At 57.2% G+C, this 17,046-nt stretch overlaps 1 protein-coding gene across 4 annotated transcripts in view; it reads left to right on the top strand.

Annotated features, from left to right (window-relative positions):
• The first annotated feature begins 2,902 nt into the window (after positions 1–2,902).
• The window catches only part of RARA (retinoic acid receptor alpha), a 46,840-nt gene continuing 32,696 nt past the window's right edge, over positions 2,903–17,046 (top strand). For 2 of the 4 annotated variants that reach the window (XM_003414710.4, XM_064271104.1), the window contains exons 1-2: positions 2,903–3,017; positions 14,870–15,417. In XM_003414710.4, coding sequence (XP_003414758.1) covers positions 15,240–15,417 — 178 coding nt within the window. In that variant the 5' untranslated portion in view covers positions 2,903–3,017; positions 14,870–15,239. The other 2 variants (XM_064271106.1, XM_064271105.1) reach the window with 2 other exon arrangements.

Here is a 17,046-nt window from a genome sequence, read left to right as displayed (position 1 = left end):
CAGGACTGTGAGAATCAAATGGGGTGGGGCCACGAAGGTGCTTGTGAGAGGAACTCCTTTGGGGATGAGCTGTGGGAGGCTAGGGAGGGAAAAAGTTTGTTGAGGCTGTTTCCAGCAGGCCTCCCTCACCCTGCCTCTGATCAGGCTCCCAGGACTCTATTTATTCTTCAGGAGTTATTCACAGGCTGCCAGAAGGAAACCTTATTTTGCTACCAATATTGGCCCGCCTTGGTGTCTAAAGCTATTTTGAATCTTGTTTGACTACTGGGGGCTGTCACTGGCCCCTGTACCTAGCTGGCCTCTCTGTAGTTTGCAGGGAATCCTTGTCTTGGGAAGCCAGCTGCTCAGGTCCCTCTTCAGCCCATCTCCTCTGTGTGTAGGAGGGGAGTGGGTAGACCCCAAGGAGGGGTGCCTGTCCTAAAGAGTGATGAGCCCCTGGGCCTATGGCTTCCCCCCTTTTCCTGGTGCCTTCTGGGTACTCTCCCCTTCCTCAAGAGGTTCCCTGGTGGGAGGAGGGAGGGACCTTGTTAGGGGTCCAGCACAGCTGGACTTCAGCTGCTGCTGCAGGTTGAAGACTCCAGCCCATCCCCTTCCTTGCCCCCCAACCCCCACCAACCTGGGGACCTCTTCTGACTCCTGAAGTCAGGCTGGAGTAGAACTGGACCTTGGACAAGGAGCACTCCTGCCCTGAATTGTTTGCTTGTGGACATGGGTGCCAGTCTTGTGTGCACGAGTGTCTGACCCCCTGTGGGGAGTGAGTTTGTGTGTGCATGGATTCTGTCCATCAGTCTGCCCCCGGTGCGCCCCACTCTGTTTCATGCCCTTGTATGTGCACAAACGCCTGTCTTGTAAGGGCTTGTTCCATGTCCTCATAACTGTGCATACCTGCATGCCTTGGGTATGCATGTGGGGGTGCCTACATGGGTGACCAGAGTGCGCATTTGCATAAGGGTGCCTGAATCTAAGTGTGCAAGAGCGTACCTGACCCTGTGCTTGCAGGTGTGCACGAAAGTCTGTGAGTGTGTACTCCTAGCTGCCCCACGTGAGAGGCAGTGTAGCTTTGTGTACGTACACTTGCATTTTTGTGTCCACGATCCTTTCCATCTAGTCTCAGCTGGAAGTAGGACTGGTAGGATCTAGACCGGGGAGGAGCCTGTGGGGGCTGGGGGTGAACCCCTGCTAGGCTCAGCCCTCGCTCCGGCGGCGCCCCCTGCTGCTGTCTGGGTTCAAGCTGAGAGGCTATTGGGGGGCAAGGGCTGGGGGGGAAGGGGTTAAGCCTCGGCGTCCACATCTGGGAGCCATTGGCGCATTCTTGCCCGCTGAGCGCACGTTTGCGGATGGATCTGGACGGGACAGGGTGGGAGGGGCAGGGCGGGCTGTTCGCACCGCGAACAGACGGAAATCCAGACGAGAGCAGGAGACAGCGCCGGCTCAGTGGGCGGGAAGGGGCCTGGGGAAGCGCTGTCCCGTGCTGCCGGGGCATCCTTCCCCCGCTCCGCACAGCGGCGTGAAGCCTCCTTCTTAGCTCCCCCGACCCTCCATGGGGGGATGTCTCCCCCGACTTGTTCTACCATAACAAGGTGGGGGGAGGGGGCTAGAGTAAGAGGAAGACAATAGATACCTCAGTTCCAGATCTGGCCCTGCAACCAGTGCGACCGTGGGCATACATACCCCTTACCGCTCAGGCCTCTTTCCTCCTCTGTAAAGTGGAGGTGGTCAGACCGATGATGGTATCTGAGAGCTCCGCCAGCTGGATCAGGCTGAGAGTCTTCACTGGGGCGGAGGCCTGGGAACGTGGCACTTCCCCTTCCAATGTGAAGTCCTGTGGGGCCACTTGTGGTCACTTCTCTGCCCGGGAAAGGTGTAGGGGGAGGGTTCCCTAGTGATTTTGCTTCTGCCTCCCTCCATCCAGTGAACTGCTAGAGGTGGGGGAAAGACCCTCCCAAAAGAAGCAGTAGACTGGGAGAAGGCTTGTGACTGTGTTGGGGTCTGGGGTCTCTGAAAATGGAGGTTGGTTCAGACCCTGTCCAGCAGGAACGTGAATCCCAGCTCTCCCGGCTTCTCTAGCCAGAAGCAGCTTCAGTCTGAGCCCTCTAGCCAGGTGTCCTCTTGGCGCCCCCTACTGGAAGACCCAAAGAGCTGCTGCCCGTTTGAAGAAGGCGACTTGAGGAGGGGAAGGGTTGGGTTGGGCCAGGTTCCCCTGGCCGCTCGAGTTGGAGAACTTTTGGGGGAAAGAGTGGGTGTACATGCGGGAGGTCTACTCTTAAGCTCATTATTTGCACATGAGAAAATTAGAATGCAGAGAAGGGAAGTGACTTTTTCAAGGTCACATAGCTCTCAGTTCCAGCTGGTCCTTGGGGGAGGATTATAAATATGGGAAACACTGGACCCACTGGATCCACTTCCATATTACGCCCCCGCCTCTCTTCCCTGGTTTAGGAGTATGGTGGACGGCGGTGCGCTCCATGCCCCTGTGAGTGTGGGTATTTGTGGTTGGGAGAAGGGAGTGTAGGATACCACACATCGCAGTTCTCCACCAAGCCCCCTTTTATTTTTTCCGCAGAACTTCATTCCCTCCCCTCTCTGAGTCCCCACTTCTGGGACTGAGGGAGGGTTCTTCCAGATTCCCACGGTCCTGGCTTCTGGTACGGCGTCGCTCCTTTAAGAGCCCCCCTTCCCTGGGCCTACTAAGGAAAGGGGGGGGCGTGATTCTGTGGCCCCGCCCTTGCATTGGTGATTGGCCCGTGAATGGGCAGGGCGGGCCCGAGGGGGAGGCCTCCTCCCTTCTCGGTACCCTCTGCCCGCCCCCCAGCCTGGGGCTCCGGGTAAAGTTTCAGCCTCAGCACGTGACTCACCATGGCCGCTGCCGTCGCCCCGTGCCCCTGAGCCGCGGTCCCCCGGACGGCTCTTCTCAACGGACCCCGCACCCCTGACGCTGAGAGCACCAAGGCGCAGGGTCAGGGCAGGCGCTGCGCCCGCCGGGCGCTTCAGACGGATTGCGCGCCCCCCACTGCAAGGTAAAGCCTCCCCCAGGGATTTGGGGGAGCCCCGGGCTTCCGCTGGCATTGGGGGCCCCGTGGCCTGCTCCTGATGATAGGAATTGCGGGCGGGGACGCGGTGCCAGGCGGAGTCCAACGCGGGAATCCCGGGTTTCCTCGGCTTCCCAACCCGCCGCCGCCGTGTCTAGGGTGGGGGAGCCCCGTCTGTGTGTCTGTCTGCGCCGGTGTTTGCGCGTGGCGGTGAGGTGTCTGGGGTTGTCTACCGTGAATGTCCCTGGTGCCCGAGCTGTGGCAGAACCACCGCTAGGAACTCTTGCTCTTTTTTTCCTTCAAAAACAAGCAAAACAAAAAGACTTTCAAACTTGTTTGGGGAGAGATCGGATGCTCAACGGACTAGCCCCCTCCCTCTTTCTCTCCTGTTATCTGAGCCTTCCTGTGGTTTAGAGAGAATCAGCCTGGGGGGTCCACCCTCACCGGAGGAAACCTGGCTAGGGGGCGGGGCCCCTTCAGCTGGTTTCCCCTATGGAAAGAGAAGAGCTATCAGAATTGGGTGCGGGAGTTAGTGCAGTGTGTGTGTGTGGTGGTGGGTTGTCTCTGGACCTGGTGCTATCTTGGCGTTATAGAATCTTTTTGGGGTCAGAGGCGGATGGAATACATTGGCCGTCCTTGCTTTGCTGAGGGTGTCGGGGACCTGGTGCCACCCACGAGGCGGGGAAGCTGTTAGCCAGATGTGTATGTGTGTGCATGTATACAGGGGTGTGCGGTGAAATTAGCTAGGAAGGTCCCTCCCCTCCTCTCTGGACACTGCCCTACTGTCATGCTGCTCTGTGGGAAGGGTGACAGGTCCCCAGTGTGCTAGGTTGGGGGTGGAAATCAAAGTACCAGCCTTGGAGAAATTTCTCTGCTAGTCCATCCTGCCTTGGATAAGATTCCCAGTGTGCTGGCATGGAGGGGGTGCCCCTGTCTCCACCTGGCACCTGCTCTCTTCTCTGTAACCAGAAGTGCTTCTGCCTGTTGGCTGTGTGCAATTGTGTGTCTGTATACATTCTTGGAGGGAATTGTTCCTGAGAACACCCAGCTGCCCTCCTATCCCCTCACCCACCGTGTTCACCCCTAACCCCAGCTTCTGCTCTTCGCCACCCCCCACCCCAGCTTCTTGGTTAGTAGATTCAAAGATATTTCTTGTCCCATTCATTCGCTGGCTGCAAGGTTGGTCTGGGGAGGTGGTGCAGTCAGGACCCCCAGGTCTTGTTAGGGAATTGGGGCTCAGGCGTCAAACTCTTCTCCAAGGCCTTGTGCTTGATGGGAGGTGGGGCAGGGGAAGCCCCAGGTTGGAGTGTGGGGGGTGGGCTTGGAGCCCTGGGGCTTCCCCTGTGGGAGGCGGGGGATGAGTCTGGGAGTGGAAACAAGAGAAAGAATATCTGGAGCTCCTGGAGGAGGAAGGGGGTGGCTCTGGAGTCAGGGAGTTTGTGGCTGTGAAAGATGTTGGTGGATTCGGAGGAGCTCAGACATCAGCACTGCCTGGGAATCTGGGCCCTGTTGTGTCCTGAGAGAGAGGGTCAGACTCTAAGCCCTTGGGAGTTGAGGATTTTCGATTTGGAGGGACTTTGAGGGTGTGAGTGAGTATGCATGAGGTGGTTACTTGTGGGGGTAGCAAGAGAAATGAAGTTGCGGTGACAGTTCCAAGGAGACTCTGGGTTTGGAATGACTTAATCCTGTCCCCCTTCTGCAGTAGCCCCTAAGTCTCTGTCCCTTCACTCTGACCCTCAAAGCCCCTGCTGCCATCCTGGGACAGCTCTCTAGCCCCCCTCCTACTCCTCACTGTGTGGCAGCCTGGCAGGAAGCTAGCTGTGGGCAGCCCGCTGGGCACAGTCACTCACACGTGCCATGACGTGGTTCCTGCACCCTGTCTAGTGTGGGGGAGAGGCCATGGTCTGAGCAGCCTTTCGGGTTTGTTTTGGGGGGCATTGACCCAGATCCCAGACAATAAGCTCCCTTTCCCCTAAATCATTTGGTCTTGGAAGCTGGCTCTGGTCTCTGGAACTCCTGCCCCACCTCATGTCATTCCTTGCTCAGACTCTAGGGTCTTAGGTGGGATGGTCCCTAGCAGTATGTGATGATGTAAGGGTAGGGTCTGCCTAAAAGTACAAGCCTCAATGTCCAGTTCCTGTCCTCTGGGAGGCATGGGCTGGAGGTGGGTGTGTGAAGCTCTGCGGGGTCTATTTGGGAGCACTGCCTGGGATCTAGGGGGATGGGCACCTGGGGAAGGTAATACCATCCCTTTGACTAATGAACAGGGTATCTCTTCTTGCCCAGCATGCCCACCCCTCTCTGGTGGCGGTGGTTTTGGGAGTGTGGGAAGTTGGCAGGGTCCCTAGCAGGATGACCAAAGTTGTCTTGACTTACTGGGTTTTGGGAAAGGAGTGTGGCAACTGATACCCCAAACTCCCAGGGCTTTGGCTGCACATCCTCTCTGACGCCCGCATTCTCTCCTCCCTCTGTTCCCTTCTCCACCCTCCGTCCGCTGGCTGTCTGGAGCCCACACGGCTTGCGGGTGGATGAGAGGGAGGGCCTGGATCTCCGTGTGTGTCCGGGGAGTGTTCTGGGAGTTGGCAGGATTGGCTGAGGGTGTCTGGGTGTCTCCGCAGGGTGGGCTGCGTGCAGGGACCTGGCCTACAGTGTGAGAATGTGTCAGCGTCGGTGTGTGTGTCCCCCGTCTGGCTCGGGTGTGGGTGTTTCTTGCTGCCTCTGGATCTTGCCTCCCAATCCAACACCCCCTCCCAGCTGGGACCGCCCGCCTTTGCTCTCTCTCCCCTGCAACTGGAGCCTCCCCTGCCTGTTCCTGGAATTTGGAGAGGAAGAGGAGGAAGAGGCAGGCAGACAGACCTCCCACACTCTAGCCCGCCTGCCTGGCATCATGGGGAAAGGCAATAAGTGCTATGGAACTAAGCTTTCCCTGGCTTCCCCAGACCCCACAACACACATCCCATCACGGGGGCCAGGAGCTGGGGCTGACAGAAGGGCTGTGGGCTGCCCCCTACCCACTAGGCAACGATGCCTCCATCTCCTACCCAACATCCCATCCAGGGCCCCTGTCCGACCCCCAGGCACTGCTGTCAGCTTGGGGAGGGGGTGGGGGATTAGGCTGCTGCCAGCCTGGCCCGCACCTGTTGCCAACCCCCAGCCCTGTAACTGGAGCTGGCCAGGAGGGGGCTGCAGAATGACAGGTGGAATTTCTGCGGCTAGGCAACTCCCCCTCCCACTACCACTGCGTATGCCTTTCCCTTCCGGCCTAAATAAGGAGAGCCTGTCCTCCCCGCTCCAAGTGTCAACCCGGTCTCATGGGTGATGCCCCTGTCCTGCCTGTGGGGGCAGGGCCTGGGAGATGGGCAAGGGGATGAGTTTAGTGCTATTGCCAATGACCGCCTCCCACCCCCACTAGCTGCAGAGAGGGGCTGCCCTCCTTCAAGTTCTCAGAGCTCTGCTGGCCTAGCAGTACTAGGGGGTGTAGGGGGGAGTGTAGATGGGGGTGGTTCTCTGTTAATGTTTTAATTGCATAAAAACTGGGAGCTCAGCTCCAGGCCAGTGGGGAGTCTGAGTCTGGCTGGCCGCCTGGTTTGGGCTAAATATAGTCTGGGACATCTGCAGAGAAGGGGAGGGGGGTGGAGGGAGGTTCCATTCCCCCCACCTCCAGCCAAGGTGCCCTCGTCTGGGCGGGCACCTTGGAGCAGGGAGGGGGATTCCTTAGCACAAAAGGCAGGGGAGAGGCGGAGAGGGCTGGGCAGAGTTGGGACTTTGGCTGCCTGGAAGCCTGTAGACGCCTGTGGTGAACCCCAGAGGCTGGAGACCTGGCGGTGGTGAGGGATCCTCTGGCTCTCCGTCCCCTCCCCCCAGAGTTTCCTGAGGTCATGCAGCCTGCGTGAGTGTCACTGTGCCCGACAGAGACATACGGCGTGTCACCATGACCCACTTGCCGTATGCCTGTGTGTACACACCTACCTTGGAGTAGCTCCCTCCCGGCCCCTCCTCCTGGAGCCTCTGCCCCCTGGGTCCTATCGCGGGTCCCAGTCCTCTCTCCCTCTGTCCCTTGCCCCAAAGTGAAACCTTCAGCCCAGGAATCGAGACTTGAGAAGGGGAAGCTGCGGTGGGGAGTTCTCTGATCTCCAGTCACGGCAGGAAGTGGAGGGAAGGCGGGCCAAGGGGGGGGGAACCGTAAGTGGCAGGCAGGGGGGGAAGGAGAGCCCTGTCAACCCCAATCAGTGCACACTGCAGTGGAGGGGTGTCCACCTTCCAGGCCCCTCTTCCTTCCAGCTCCAAGTGGGGAAAACTTGGGGGACAGCTGATTCCCCAGGGGCTGCTAACAATCTTCATCCCCCCCAAAAAAAGTCTTCCTGTCACGTGGCTGTCACTTCCTGTCCCACTGTGGTTCCCTGGCTGTTTGTTGTTGGTTGCCATGGAGATGGCCACTGTGGGCACTACCCCTGGTTCTTGTGGGGAGGGAGCTGCCTCTCCCCACAAGGCCCATAGTGGGGGGGGGGCTTGGAGGACCTGACTAGGGGGCTGTTTCAGGCTGAGTGTGTGTGGTCTCTGATGCCCCAGATCCCCCAGGGCCCCCACAGACTTCTGTCTGTGGGAAGGAGTCACAGCCACCTACTCAGACTGTGTTGGGGAGACTGTGACCGCGTCTGGCCCTGCTTGACTGTGGCTGTGACTGTGTGAGTCTGACTGATTTTGCAAACCGTCTTCCCTCCAGCCAGGGCCCTTTCCAGAGTAAGGAGGCCCGTTCTGTGGAACCTCTGCCTTGCCTACCCACTTGTACAATTTTGGAGGCTTCACCCTTCGTTGTTCTAATGGAAACTACCTTTCCCAGGGAGTTTCAATGGCTGGGAGGAGAGGCGCTGAGTGTTTCTATGGCTGGGCGGTATCCGTGGCTGCGTGTGTTTTGGGTGGGTAGACAGGTGGTGGCTCTGCAGACTGTCCTTGTCCTCTCCCCTACACACATAGCCTGTGCCAGCCTCTCCCTGATCTTGCAGGCCCTGTTCTTGAAGGGGCAGACCGTGAGCTCTGGGACCCATTCTCTTCTCCCTTGTGGGATTCCCTGTCATTTGGGGAGGGAGGCAGTAGAGATTCCCTCTAGTTGTAGCCCTAGCTGACTGGACGGGTGTGGAGTAGGAAGTTCCTGGGGGGGTTGCCTGGTGGAGGGGCATGGGGTGGGGCATAGTCTGAGTCAGGCCTGGTCTGGGGTCAGAGCCAAAAGGATATCCTGAAGGGGGGGCCAGGGGTGTCATTCTCAGCTTCCCCACAGCCTGAGTCCCCAGGGAGTGATGCTGGGAGGGGGCTGGTAGCACTGAGTTCTGCTGACTCTCTGCTCTAGGAGTCAGAATGAGGTAGTCTCAGGGTTGGGGCTGAACTGAGGGATTGCTGTAGCGCCCACCCCAACCCCTGCCCCAGCCTCTAGATGTGTTTCCTTGTTTCCCTGCGATGGAGATGGGCTTCCTGCATGGGGGGAGGCAGTGGTGAGGGGGACAGCTACCAAGGTGAGGGTGGGGAAAGCCCCATGCCAGACTGAGCTTGAGGGCGGTGGTTTCCAGACGGGGGGGGGTCCCCTTTTGTCTGTGCCCCTTTGGTTCCCTACCCAGGACAGAGCTGCCTTTGTATGGTCCACACACTCCTGTGGTCTGGTGGTGGCCTTGCCTGGATCATCTCTTCCTCTTCCTGTTTTCTTCCTTTCCCGTGGGTTGGTCTCTCTCCTTGAGGCCTGGGCTGCCCCCTGCCCTTTTACCTACTTTCTGCTCTGAAGGAACATGGAGTGGGAGACTTCAGCTCTGGTTCTGAGTGGGCCCTTCGGCCACTCACGGCTTCTGAGGTCGCGAACTTGTCTTTCTTTGGGATGTGGTCCTTGGGGTGGAGGAATTGGGAGCACTGCCCTACATGGTAGAGACCTCCGCTTCCTCCTCCCAGAACCTGGGCTTGGGTTGTCCACCTGTCTTTTCTGCCTCGTATCCAGTCACGCTGAGATTGTGGTGCGTGGAGGTTAGGCAGCTCCGTGTAGCTGAAGCAGAACCTTGGGCAGGGTGGGGTCCAAATTAAGGAGGTATCTGACCCACTCTTGTGGATGGATGCTGCGTTTTGAGGCAATAGGTTGGGTGCAGCACCCAGAGGCAAGAGGCTGGACTTAAGCCTTCCCTTCCCCTCTGAGGACATGCTCAGAGCCTGCATATACTTGAGGCAGGTTTTCAAACAATCCCTACTGAGCCAGGCCTGTAGTTCCACGACTTGGTGGAGAAGAGGTGCCCTCTGCCTGTCCCAGCGCCCTTCCCAGGTGATCCTTCTCAGGCCCTCCTGGGGTGGAAGGCTGCCAGGTCTGTTTTAAAGTGAGGCTGGCTTGCCTGGCCTTCTGCAGCCCATATCCTGGTGAGGGAAGGTAAACAGGTAACCCCCATGGCCTGGTTGTGGGCTTGCTGGGGAGGGCGAGAGCCTTGGACAGAGGGGCCCCTGGAAAAAAGAAAAAAGGGAGTAGTGGTTACCTCCACACACACAGATCTGAGGAACATGGGGGAAGGGAGAGGCTGTGGCTTTGTGTATGTGTGTAAGTGTGTTTTCCTGGAAAGTTTATAAATAGCTCCAGCCTACTGTTCTAGTTTGAAATTTGCCCTGTCCTGCCCTGCCCTGTCAGCTCCTGGCAGGGTAGGGGGTCCAGAGGGAGCAGGTCTTTGTTTCTCTGCCAGGTCTGGAGTCTCCCCCTCCAACCCCCACCCCCAGCTGAGCTTGAGCTCTGGGTGTCATTTGCATATGATTCATTGACTGTCTAGAATGCTTAGGAAACCCCCTGTCTCCCCCTTTTTTAAGCTCCCCAATTCTTGTCTCCTTCTCTCAGCCCCTCTGGGAGTGCCTGGCTTCTTCTGTTCCTTGGGAGCCGTTGCTGGTGGGGGTGGAGTTGGGGAGCAGAGAAGAGAGAATGAATGCTTGAAGAAAGGAGGCTGGACTCAGCTGGGCTTGGGGACCCCTGGTTCCTCTCTCCTGAGGGTAGGGGAGGAAATGGTCTCTTTCTCTTTCTTTCCTCCCCTCCTCAAATCCAGAAGTTTCCCTTTTTTGGTTTGTGAAATGAAACCAGGGAATTTGGGAAAAGGTTGTGGTCAGGCCTCCACCCACACCCCGAATATCCCTTTCCCCACATCCCTCTCCTCAGTCTGGTGGGAAGCAGACCCTGGAAAATAGGGTGATTCTCCCTCCCAGCCCTGTCAACAGATGTTGGGCCTGTCTCCTGAGGGGGATAGGAAAGCAGACAGGCCGCTGAGGCCCTGGTGAGAGATGCTGGTGAGAGGTGGGGTAGGAGGGGAGGGGAGGGGAGGGGAGGGCACCAGTTACCGGGCCTCTCTGGTGTGCCAGGCTCTGTGCTAGGTGCTTTCCAGGATTTCTCTCTCTAATTGCACACCCTGTTGTTGAGGTAGGCAGTTCACAGACGAGTAAACAGGTGTCTAGAGAGGTGAAGTGACTTGTCTAAGGTCACCTGGAGTGGCAGAGCTGAGATTTCATCTTTCAGACCTCTGGGTCTTTCTACCACCTTCTGGGTTCAACCAGCCCTCTCCTTTTTCTCTAGGTATGTGACTCTAGGGATAGAATGAATGGGCAGCTGGGGATGCCTGCCACCGAGGAAGGGATTCTGGCACCTTTTAGGAGTGAGGGAGACCACAGTGGGCAGGGAGAGTGGCTAATGGCAGATACTCTAAGCCCTGTCCCCCTTTTCTGCTGTGTCGAGGGAAGGAGGCTGGGCTCAGTGTATCTGGGAGGTGTGGGGGGAAGGAGGCTGGGCTCAGTATATCTGGGAGGTGTGGGCTTGTGGTTTTTTCTCCCTTGAGGGAAGGTATCTGTGGGCAGTGGAGGTGGTGGCAGAGGGTGGAGGTTGGATGTGGGTAGTTTGTTTTCCCTCTCTTTGGGGCTGCTTTTGATTCTCTAATGGTGCCTTCTCCACCCCTAGGTGCAGGGGGCCTGGGTCCAGGCGTCTTCCCGGAGGTTATGACTCCAGGCAACCTTGGAAGTCAGGGCCTGTGCTCTTTTGCCCCTGCCCCCACTATCCCTACCTCTGCCCATCCCTGTTCCTTGGCCAGCCAGGCCCTTGGCCCATTCATGTGACCTTTATCCCCTTCCGCAGCTCAAGGCCCTCCCCGGGGAGCTGAGTAACTTTGCAGGAAAGTTTGCAGGCTGAGCTGGGCTGGGTGTGCTGGAGCCTCTCATAGGGGTTATGGGAGCCTTGCAGCCTCTCCCTAGGGAGTATATCTGTGGGCGGGGGGCTTAAAGTTTGGTCCAGTTTCAAACCCCTTAGGGGCAGAGTTGAAGTATTAATTCTAAGTTGGTTGTGGTTATCTCCTTTCTGGAGAGACCTCCCAAAAACTGAACCTCTCAAAACTGGGTCAGGGTGCTGGGGGTCTGGTGTGAATGGCCTTCTAGGCCTCAGCCTTGGCTCAGAAGGCCTTGCTTGGGGTCAGCTGCCTCCTGGGCCTCACCTCTAGGGAGGAAGTCCACTATGCATAGTTGTGAACCCACCTCAGTTTTTTGGGGGGCACATCTCTGTGTACATTGCCCCCGTGTGTGTTGGGGGAGGCACTGGACATGGGCTGGGCCCACAGGGAGAACCTTGGCTGCATGAGAGCCAGAGAATATGCTGTTTGGGACACAGTGTGGGGCTGTGTCCCAGGCCCGTGCCTGTAGCCCTGAACTGTGTTCATTGTGTGGTGGAGCCCAGGTGTGGAGAGATGGTATCTCCAGGTTCCCTCTCCTCACGTGCGTGCCTGCACACACACAGGCTGGGGCTCGCAAGCGTGCTCTTGCCCACCCGGACGTGACAGTTTCTGCAAGTGTGTGGTGTGCATTTGTGTGTGAAGGTCTGGCTGTCGACCCCTCCTTCCCTTGCCTGGCTCCCCCAGCTCAAGTTCCCGTTGTGTGGGGCCCCACAGGGGTGTGTGGGGGGGGGGGCAGGGCGGCAGCTGGTCGGGTGGGTGGGGCCCCTGTTCCTCTGACGTCAGCCCTCAGCCTGAGAGGGAATCGGGCAGGGGCCTGGGGAGGGAAGGGGCACCTCACGCAGGGACGAGGCGGTCATAATTAGTAACAGTAAAAATCACGGGTATTAACGAGGTCCAGATTTCACTCCTGGGGCAGTTGTCCCCTCACTAGCACCACGTACCTGTCCCCCTCCTGCTCTCCCCCAGCCCAGAACAGGCTGGCCTGCCCAGCTGGGCCCAGAAGTCCTGGCCTTTTCCACAGTGCCCTTGGCAGGGACTCCCCAATCCCAGGTCTGGTCCTCAGCCAAATGCTGGTCATGTGCATGTCCCCTGGACGCCAGGTCTGAGCCTGGAGCCTGGAACCTGGTATGGCTTGAGCTTGGGAGGTGGGGGGAGGGTCGGAAAGGGAGGCAGTCCTAATTTTGGGTCTGTGGCCTTGTTTCTTTTCTTTTTAAACAGCTTTATTGAGATGTAATTCACATATTATAGAATCCATTCAATTGAAGTATACAATTTCATGGTTTTAGTATATTCACAGAGTTGTGCAACCCTCACCAAAATCACTTGTGGAACATTTCATCACCCTAAAAAGAGCCCCCGCCATTAACAGTCACTTCCCATTTCCCTAAGCCCCACCCCCCAACCCTGTTGTTGTTGTTTTTGTGTGCCTGTGTAGATTCCAACTCATAGTGACCCCATGGGACAGAGTAGAACTGCCCCATAGGGTTTTCTAGGCTGTAATCTTTACTGGAAAAGATAGCCAGGTCTTTCTCCTGCTGAGCATTGATTGATGGGTTCCCACTGCTGATCTTTTGGTTTGCAACCCAGTACCTCAACAGTTGTGCCCGAAGCCTTAACTAACCCCCTGTGGTCAAGTTGATTCTGACTCTTAGTGACCCTGTAGGACAGAGTAGAACTGCCATGTAGGGTTTCCAAGAATGTAAATCTTTACAGAAGCAGACTGCCACATCTTTCTCCCGTGGAGTGGCTGGTGAGTTTGAGCCACTGACCTTTCGGTTAGCAGTTGAGCGCTTAACTACTGTACCACCGGGGTTCCTTCCCCGACCCTAGGCAACCGTTAATCTACTTTCTGCCTCCATAGATTTGCCATTCTGAACATTTCATGTAAGTGGAATTATACAATATGTGGCTGTTTTTAACTAGCATAATGCTTTCAGGGTTCACCCATGTTGTGTTATGTATCAGTACTTGATTCCTTTTTATCGGTGAGTAATATTCCATTGTATAGATATGACATGTTGTTGGTCCATTCATTAGTTGATGGGCATTTGGGTTGTTTCCTCTTTTTGGCTGTTGTGAATAATACAGCTGTCAGTGTTTGTGTACATGTTTTTGCGTGGACTTCTGCTTTCGTATTTCTTAGCTATGTACCTAGGAGTAGAATTGCTGGGTCACATGATAACCCTGCGTTTAACATTTTGAGGGACTGCCAAATTGTTTTCCAACACAGCTAGCTCTACTATTTTACATTCCCACCAGCAATGGATGAGGGTTCCAATTTCTCCACATCCTCGTCAACACTTGTTATTACCTATTTTTTTGATTATAGCCATCCTAGTGGGTGTGAAATAGTATCTCACTGTGATTTGGATTGGCCATGTTTCTTTTTGTCTGTCTCTTTTTTTTATATATATGTATATATACATATGCACATACGGATTTATGTGTTTCTAACCTCTTATATTCAAAATGGAGCCCTGATGGCATAGTGGTTAAGTGCCATGACCCTTAATCAAAAGATCGGCAGTTCAAATCCACCAGCCATGCCTTTGAAACCCTATGGTGCAGTTCAACTCTGTCCTTTAAGGTCACCGTGAGTCGGAATTGACTCGACAGCGATGAGTCTGGTTTTTTTGTTTTAATATTCAAAATGGACTTGAAGCATCGTCTTGTGGTTCTCTTTATTTTTCTCTTTGCTTTTGTTGCTGCCTGCCTCTCTCTTACTGTGTCGTGGAATCTCTGGGTTCATCTCCATCTCCCTCTGCCCCATAGTGTTATCTGTTCATATCCTCTGGTCCCAGCTGTTCAAACAGGGTGTGGATCTGTATATACACTGGGTGGGGGTGGGGGGCATCTGGCCTTTCATCTTTTGCCTTCCTCCCACCCCTATTCCAGGGGTGTTGCTTTTTGCAGACAGAAGAATGTGGGTGAACTCTGGGAACCCCCCTCCCTTCGTTGCCTGTGGGCAGGGGGCTTCCATCCTGGGTAGTCCCTGCCCTCCTGACACACTGCCCACCCCTGGCCCAGCCAAGCTGTCAAGCACTGGGGTGATACCAGGAGTCCTTGGTTTCCATTTCCCCATTTGCGTGTTTGTCAGCAGACCTCCTCCCAGAGCCTGTGGGACAGACCCATCTGGGGTGCTGGGACTTGGATTTGGGGAGGGGGGAAGTGGTGTAAGAGGGCCCACTGGCTTAGGAGTCATTTTTCTGAGAAGTGCCAATGCTTTAGGGAAGCGACTTTTCCTCCCCTCCCTCCTCCCCCCAGCACACATTCTCTGCATCTTGACCTCAGGTAACCCTCCCTGGGGGAAGAGGGCCAGCTGCCGGCCTCTGCTGCGGGGATCCTCTGGGGTGCCACCTTGGGCCCTTTCCCCCCAGGATTACAGTGAGAGGCCCTCTGCAGCTCTGGGCTCTGTCCCTATCTCCCCAGCCTGGCTGTGCTCTCCTGCCACCCCCAGCAGTGTCTGGGCCCTGCTCCCAGGCTGTTTCTGCCGGCCAGGCATGGTGCCAGCTGTCTGCTCAGCCAGGTGCCATGGGAAAATCTCCGGCCGCTCAGGTTGGGGAGCTCCGCGGGGAATGCCTGTGTGCCCGCTCCTCAGTGCCCACTCACCTGTCTTTCCTCTTTCTGCAGCATCACAGGACATGGCCTCCCCCAGCCACCTCGCTGGGGCCCATCTAGGAGTGGCAGCCTTTTCGGCACCCTGAAGGCCAGCTCTGGACCCTCCCAGGAAAGTGCCAGCCCACAGAGCTGCTTGACCAAAGGACCAACTAACTCCTGGGACATCCCCCAACTCACCTGGCCCCCAGTTCGGGTGGGGGCTCCAAGAGGCCGAGATTAACTTGCTGGCCTTGGACAGCAGTGCCAGGGCAGAAAGGGGGGGTGGGCTGACCACCCAAGCCCCCTCTGGGCCTGGGCCCCATGCCCCAAGGAGGGGCAGCCTGAAGCCTGCCAGAACCCCCTCCAGACTGTGTGCTTGCCCTTTTGACTGTGGCTGCTTGGCATGGCCAGCAACAGCAGCTCCTGCCCGACACCTGGGGGCGGGCACCTCAATGGATACCCAGTGCCCCCCTACGCCTTCTTCTTTCCCCCAATGCTGGGTGGCCTCTCTCCGCCAGGCGCCTTGACCACTCTCCAGCACCAGCTTCCAGTAAGCAGCTATAGCGCACCATCTCCAGCCAGTAAGTCAGGGCAGGGTGGGGGGCTTAGTGGGAGGGGACTGTGGAGGGCTGCAGGGCCTCAGAGCTCTGAGCACCTCTGTTCTGCCACGGGCACAGTGAGCTTTGAGGTCCTCTCTAGGTGAGGGGACCATTATTTGGGTGGCTTGCAGATGCAAGCCCCAGGATGTGTAGGCTGCTTGGTGATAGTTGTGTTTGATGTTGGGTGGCAGAGGGAGAGAGAAAACCATGCTGTTCCAGGCTCACGGTACTCCTTGGGCCCTTCTTCTGTGCTTTGCTATTGAGGGCCTTATAAATAGCTCCAAGGACTAGACACAGAGGCCCGAGGCCAGTAAACAAACCTCTTGACATTGGGTGGAAATGGTAGCTCTGCCGAGTGGCACCCCACCAACCTCCCACCCCCACACAGGGCCTCTGAGGGAAAGGACTTCAAGTAAAAGGACTTGAAAGAAGGGGTAGACAGAGGGAGGCTTGCTGGCTGGGCCCCTCCTTTCCCCCTGCCAGTGCAGCCCACGGGCCACGCTAAGATATGCTTCCCTTTGTGGGGAGGGTGTGAGGGAGGGCCCACCGGAGTGAGCCTCGTGGACAGGGTGAACTCCCAGGAGGGGCGCCCGACATGGACTCTGGCCGTGGACGCATGCATGGGCTTGAAGGGGCCTGTATTTTCTCCCTGCCAACGCCCTCTGCCACTAGGGTCACCTATGGCTGAGTGGGGGTCTCTGTACCCCTTCCTGGCTGGCCGAGCCAGGTAGTGGGAGGTGGCGGTGGCTACGGCCAACTGGCAAAGTCCAGGCCTGGGGCCTGCCAGGCCGCTTACAGTAACTCTGGCCCCCAGGGCCCAGCTGGGCGCCAGGCCAGGGTGGAGGAGGGAGCTGGGGCCTGGCCTGGGGCAGGAGGGGGTGGAAGCAGCAGAACAGGCGATGGACGGCTGGCTGGCCAGTCAGATGCTGACCTGGGAAACGTGTCCCATCTCTCCTGGCCGGCAGGGACTGAATGCCCTGCCCTGGGCACCGACTGCTGCTGGCCAGCTGCCTGGCACCACTGCCCTGTATGCCCGGCTGGGCTGGGTCAGTGCCCCCTTCTCAGTGTAGGGGCAGCACTCTCTCCCCGGAGCCAGGGAGTCTCTTTGTCCCTGGGGCAGGACCTGGCAGGGCGCCTCACTGCCCGCACTGGCCATCTGCCCACTGCCACCACTGCTTCCTGGATTGCCTCCCCTGGCTTCGCCGCAGCCCCCTCCCTGCCAGGCGCCACCAGCCAGATAGGAGTTGGGGCTCTGTCTGTTCTCCTTTCTGCTGCCAGCCCTTCTATGATCTGGGGCCGGGGGGTAGGAGATGCGGCCTCGGTTTCCCCATCTCAAACCTTCATTTTATGTTTCCTTCCTCTCTTTTCTACCTTATACAGGAGTTTGAAGTGGGAGACTGGGAGTCTCAATTCTGTCTGTGGTTTCTGGTATCTTGGACTATTTGCTGCATCTGAAGGGACTGGGATTTATATTCTGGGCTGGAGGAGTATCTGCTACCTGCCTAGGTGGGAATTTTTTGGAGGAAGAAGTCGGGGGCTTGCAACCTGGTGCTTTTGGGCATCTTGCCCTTTGCCCAGGTGATATGAACAGAGCTCCCAGACTCACTGCCC

The sequence above is a fragment of the Loxodonta africana genome, chromosome 18, assembly GCF_030014295.1.
Source record: "Loxodonta africana isolate mLoxAfr1 chromosome 18, mLoxAfr1.hap2, whole genome shotgun sequence".
Taxonomy (NCBI): Eukaryota; Metazoa; Chordata; class Mammalia; order Proboscidea; family Elephantidae; genus Loxodonta; species Loxodonta africana.
The sequence above is the reverse complement of the archived record's forward strand: the minus strand, read 5'-3'. Positions and strand labels throughout refer to the sequence as shown.